This window comes from Terrapene carolina, unplaced genomic scaffold, assembly GCF_002925995.2.
Source record: "Terrapene carolina triunguis isolate 2854851 unplaced genomic scaffold, T_m_triunguis-2.0 Scaffold68, whole genome shotgun sequence".
Taxonomy (NCBI): domain Eukaryota; kingdom Metazoa; phylum Chordata; order Testudines; family Emydidae; genus Terrapene; species Terrapene triunguis.
In genome coordinates this window covers 16762057-16767703 of record NW_020664419.1, presented here as the reverse complement: position 1 = coordinate 16767703, position 5647 = coordinate 16762057, and the positions used below count along the sequence as shown (strand labels likewise).

The 5647-nt window shown below is 36.7% G+C and overlaps 1 protein-coding gene across 1 annotated transcript in view; it reads right to left on the bottom strand.

Annotated features, from left to right (window-relative positions):
• SEMA3C (semaphorin 3C) overlaps positions 1-4234 on the bottom strand; it is a 70507-nt gene extending 66273 nt beyond the window's left edge. Inside the window, exons 1-2 of the mRNA XM_029910844.1 lie at positions 4079-4234; positions 1135-1197 (exon numbers count right to left, since the gene is read on the bottom strand). Of these exons, the coding sequence (XP_029766704.1) occupies positions 1135-1197; positions 4079-4168 (153 nt within the window). The 5' untranslated portion in view covers positions 4169-4234. The remainder of the gene's footprint in view (positions 1-1134; positions 1198-4078) is intronic.
• Between the last annotated feature and the right edge of the window lie 1413 nt (positions 4235-5647).

Below are 5647 nucleotides of genomic sequence, written 5' to 3'. Positions count from 1 at the left end.
CGGCCCCGCCAATCAGCACCTCCACCTCCAGGACCACTTTACTGAACATCAGTGGTGTGATCCTGTATTTAAACCAGCACGAAAGCATGATCCAAAGCCCATTAAAAGTAATGGAAAGTCTCCTCTTGACTTTGCTGAGCTCTGGATCAGAACATCAATAAAAACGGAATTCAACCAAGTGCCTCCTGAAGATTGGTGCTGGGGAAGAACAATTTCTTTGTGTCACATTAGTAACTCTGGTGCTTAAACTCTTATATGGAAAAATAGTTGTGTCTGAGGCGATGATGTAAGTGAAGACTGAGATAATTTCAATAAGGGGTGTGGCATCTCCCCATTGGTTAAAATTGGGGAGAACAGCAAATGTTTCTATTTGTTTGACCACACCAATTTTCTATCTGTGTGTGAAACAAGCAAATGTATACAGGCCTTAGTATCTGATCCTGCAATGAGAGGAATGCAGGTCAAGACCTACACCCACACACAGCTTCACACTGAAATCAGGATCTGCACAGACCCACCTACAAGATTGTGGCTTCAGTGTATAACTGTTTAACACAGCATATCTTTGGTTTTCATTTCCCATGTATAGTTATCATGTGTGTCAAATTTACATGTTTTAAGGAAGCACTACTATTTCTCAGATATTTGCCTAAAACATTGTTTTAGAGAACTAATAAAAGTGGGGTTTTTTATGACCAACACTGTGTGCTGTTGGAATGTGCAGAATAACCACTGCCCATTCGCAAAGATTCTTTCCATAGAAAAGACTATATATTGTCTGGGAGCTAGTCCAGGCACTGACATTATCATTAGCTCAGCAGTCTACAATATTGTCTCCAGGAGATACTTGGAACAAGCATTATTAATGCTATCCATAACTAACAAAAAACAAAACAAAACAAAAATCATAAATCCAGTTGTGAAAGTGAGCAATGTACATATTTTTTTCCAGACAAAATATGAAGACATATACTGTGTAAATATTCTCATTTTCCAGAATTTCACTTTACCGTTTGGCCTGGAGAGTATTAAAAAAGAAAAGCCCACACCCCTTACATCTTGCTTTCAGCTGCACTCAAGGTGCAGTGACTCAATGGCCAAATATTTAATTGTGTGTGTGTGTATAAAACTTACTGTAGGATCTTTGCCAGCCATTTTGCACTCTTCAACTTTGATTGCTGATGCTGGCCAGAAAATCTATTTGGAAAGAAATAATAATTTAAGGAACTACATAATTTTAGTTGAATATATACAACATTCGTCACCCCACCTAGTTTATGCTAACAGGTTTCCTTCAAGGTATTTCTGAGTTCACAAAGTCAATATTTTTACAGATTTCATACCTTTTCTGCTAGGGAAAAATATTTCCTCCACATATTTTTCTGACAGAAATCCATTTAAACAGTAAAGAGAGTTTTACTTTTCCCCACAAGTCTGGATTAGGCATGCATCAGTTTACAACATGGGCCCTGAAAGACTGTTGCTTTTATTCTTTTATAAAAGTTTATTTTTACATAAACACAATGGTAAATGAGCGCTTTGCATTTTAGGGTGCAGCACTGAAAATAATGGGCCAGATCCTCAAATGTAATAAATTAGTGTAGCTCCCTGAAATCCATGGAGACAAGCTGATTTATACTAGCTGAATATCTGGCCTAAAGTTTGCTACTCCATTTAAGGATTAGTTAACCAACCTGGACAAACTACAAACCCCTTTGAACTTTTGCTGTTCTGTACAACTGAACAAAAGAACTTTAGGACTAAAACTTTTCTGAGGTTCTGAAATGTTTGAATACAGGATACATTTTTTATTAATAAAAACTTTTGCATATCTTTATGCTACTTCCAGGGATGGTCCATGACTGGAATCAGAAGTGCTGAAATATAGCAAGAAAGGCTGTTATTACAGTGTTTCTTTTTTGGAATCAGAAGCAGAAGTGCTGGATGTCTCATGAGAAAATGTGTTCTCTTAAAATTTCCAGCCAAATTTAGCAGACTCTAGAGGTATAGATAACTTTCAGATAAGCACCTCAAGCTCTGAATGCTTATCCAAACCATACTCAAACTCTGATTTTTTTTAAAGTTCATCCATCATCAACTCTGATCTTGAAACAGAAAAGGCAGCATTAGAGAAACACTCTCCATACTCTTCATAGGTGGGTTAGCCTGATAAGGAAAAGTAAATCACAATTCTGTCTCAAGATACCACTGGCAATATCAGAACAATAAAAAGAGCATTGTGATAACAGATTTGAGTCTAAATGTATTTAGCTGATGGTTCATTTCTGTGCATCTTTCCTATATTAAAAATATTATTATTTCAATAGATGTTTTAGTGATATTTAAGCAAATGAATCGCAACATAAAAGAGATCATGTTGAACAGGATCTCTCAGGGACAGAAGAGGAGTAAAATGCAGGCACTATAAAGAAAGATTAAGTAGCAATCCTGCAGATATTGGATGGATTCCAGTTTGGAGCAGCCTAATATTGGCTAGTCATGTGATCTGTCAGAACTGTATGGGGATATTTTTTGCTTTTGTTTGGTTGCTTTTATTTTTGTTTTGCTATATATGGGTATATGTAAGGAGACCCTGACTCTGGTTTACATTTTACTATTACAGTGTATTGCAACATTATTTTGTAAAGCATACTGCTTGCATGCATACATGCACGCATATCATCTATCTATCTAGCTAGCTAGCTACACATCCACCCAAACACTTCATAGAATAAATAATAGAAGTTTGAGAGAAGACTGACATACACAGAAAAAGAAAGAAAGAAAACAGGTTTTCACATGAGTTTTGCAGTGGGGTTTAATCAGTGTGGCAGAGAGGTACAGTCAGGTTGTTCGAGATAGTACAAGCCTTTAGTACCAATGGAGATTATAAATTATGTGGCGGTACAGCAAAAAAGATGGATGCTGGACTAAAGGACCAGATGAGATTCATAGATTCCAAAGCCAGATGGACCACTGTGATCATCTAGTCTGACCTCCTGTATAGCACAGGCCACAGAACTTCCCTAAAATTATTCCCAGAGCAGAGCTTTTTTTAAAAAAAAACCCATCCAATCTTGATTTTAAAATGGTCTGTGATGCCAACTCTTACTGTTAAAAATTCACACCTTCTTTCCAGTCTGAATTTATCTAGCTTCAACTTCCAGCCATTGGATTATGTTATACCTTTCTCTGCCAGACTGAAGACCACATTGTTAAATGTGTTCTTTATCAGGGAGACAAGATACATGTTCTTTATCAGAGCGACAAGATCTATTAAGTATATTTTACAGAAATCTGAATTTGAACAGGTTCTGGAAGTAAAACAGAAGCCTTTGGAGGCTTCCAAATACTGGAATGATGTCACTGTATTTTCCATACAGCTGAGGGAGAAGGCATGAACACTTTGCACATGCTGGAATATAGAGAGCAGATGCATGAGGTGGCCAGAGCAAACAGTGTTACAATAACTGAAAGGAGAGGACAGCATGGAGAGGGACTGCAACGGAGGCAGGATTAGTGTTATGTCTCTGAAACTAGGAATGGATCACTCCCCTACCATACAAAAATGGGAGGTATTATAAAACAGAAGCAAAAAAGTTCAGAGGACAGGCTTCAGCTACGGGATTTTCTTTATCGTAGGAAAATAAAACAAACCTAGTCTAAGATTAAAGACAGCTTTGTCTTTTTCCTCACATAGCCTGAAAAAGGAGACAGTTACAAAAAATATCCTCATGTTGCTTACAGGGTTCTTTTAAAGCTGCAGCTTTGAATACTCTCAAATCTTTGAGACGAGAGGAAATTTTACATCAGTCACCTCATACAAGGTGTTCCTTGTGAGACTGAGCCACCACGCAGATGACTCAAAAACAAGTAAACAGGTTGAATGAAGTGTTTTAAGTCATTTGAAAGTTTTGCTCATCTCATATTACACATCAAACAAGTACTAACTGTTCAATGAGGTGTGGATCTGGACTTCTGCCTACTGCTGGTCTAATGAAACGCACATTTTTTTTCCTTAAAAAAAAAAGGCATGCAGTAAAATAATATTGGGTTCTGGAAGTACTTTTAAACTTACACTCAGAGGGTCCTGGCTTATATTATTAATATTCAAAGACAAAATGTGATCTTTGCTGCCCACATAGATCCGGTCCTGATCTTCATCCATTAATAATATCCTGTAATCGAGTGGGTGGTGGGATATACGGTAATATTCAGAGGTCTTGGTTTCCTGCAGCTCTGTAATAGTGAGTACCACAAGTTAGCAAAGGCATTCAGTTGCTTTTCTTGGTTTTATAATTGCATCTTATTTTAAATAAAAGACCTTTGAATATAAGTATAGCTAATTACAACAGAAAAAATTATATCAAGCTGTTGGCAATAAAGCTATTGTTCAGTTAAAACCAATTGTCCTTTCCAAGTTTAAGTGAATGGTATTTACAAGGTAAGTAAGAATCAGTCATTGATTTATCCATTCAACTAATGAACTCCACTATTTTAATGGATGTTATTATTTACAGCTTTAGCTTTTAAGGCAGATTATATATAAAATTAAATAATGGACTCAATACATTATAAAGTTTATGACAGAAGAAGATCAATAAAAGCTACATAAACACATTCCAGTTACTTTTCCTAACAGAGGATTTCACTGAGAATGGCTGCCTACATATTTTTAAGGGGAAGGTGCTTTTTTTGTTTCTGACAAAATGAAATATTCTCCTAATTCCCCATAATGAATGTTAACTACTTTTCACAGGCTATGGTTAGTCTAAAAGAAAATCTAATTATGAAATCAAACACAAATAGGCAATTTTCTTTCTTTTCTTTAATGGGACAGGAGCTATTGTGTCACCCTTGTAGGTTGAACTCATCTGTTTATTCAGATAAACCCCACTCTGGCCCCTACTGAAGTAAATGGCAAAACTCTTATTGCCTTCAATGGTGCACACTCATGCCCATTACAGGAACAGCACAAGCATTTGCAATGTTAACAACCCTACATCGCCTTGCCAATGCTCTTCTGTTCTGTTCTGGAGAGACAACTGTTGTAAGAAGATAGAGACAAGGTGGGTGAGGTAATATCTTTTATTGCACCAAGTTCTGTTGGCGAAAGTGACAAGCTGTGTAATTTGAAAGTTTGTCTCTTTCACCAACCAACTTGGCTCAGTAAAAGATATTACCTCACCCATCTTGTCTCTCTCATAGTTAGGAATCAACACAACTACAACACTGCCAACAACATAAGAAGATAAGCCTTCCTCTCCTTACTCAGCCAATCTTTGGCCTCCACTTCAATTATTTTATTTTTAATTGTAAAGTAGGTGATATATTTTTAATAGTTGAGAACGGAAATTAAAGCTTTAAAAAGTAAAATAACCTATTCTGAATACCTAAAATGATGTACTTATACCACAGGCACATTATTTTCAGAGGTGCTAAGTACCCACAGTACCAAGTGAAGTCAATGACAGCTACAGGTGCACCGGACCTCTGAAAATGAAGCCCTATTTGCCCAATCCTATAAACCTTATTCACACACTTCAAGACAAAGTCCATTGCCCTCACTCAGAGCCAGATCTTTACTTGGATTAAAGTGGTGTAATTCCATTAACATCATTGGATCTATACCTAGTTACTCCAGATA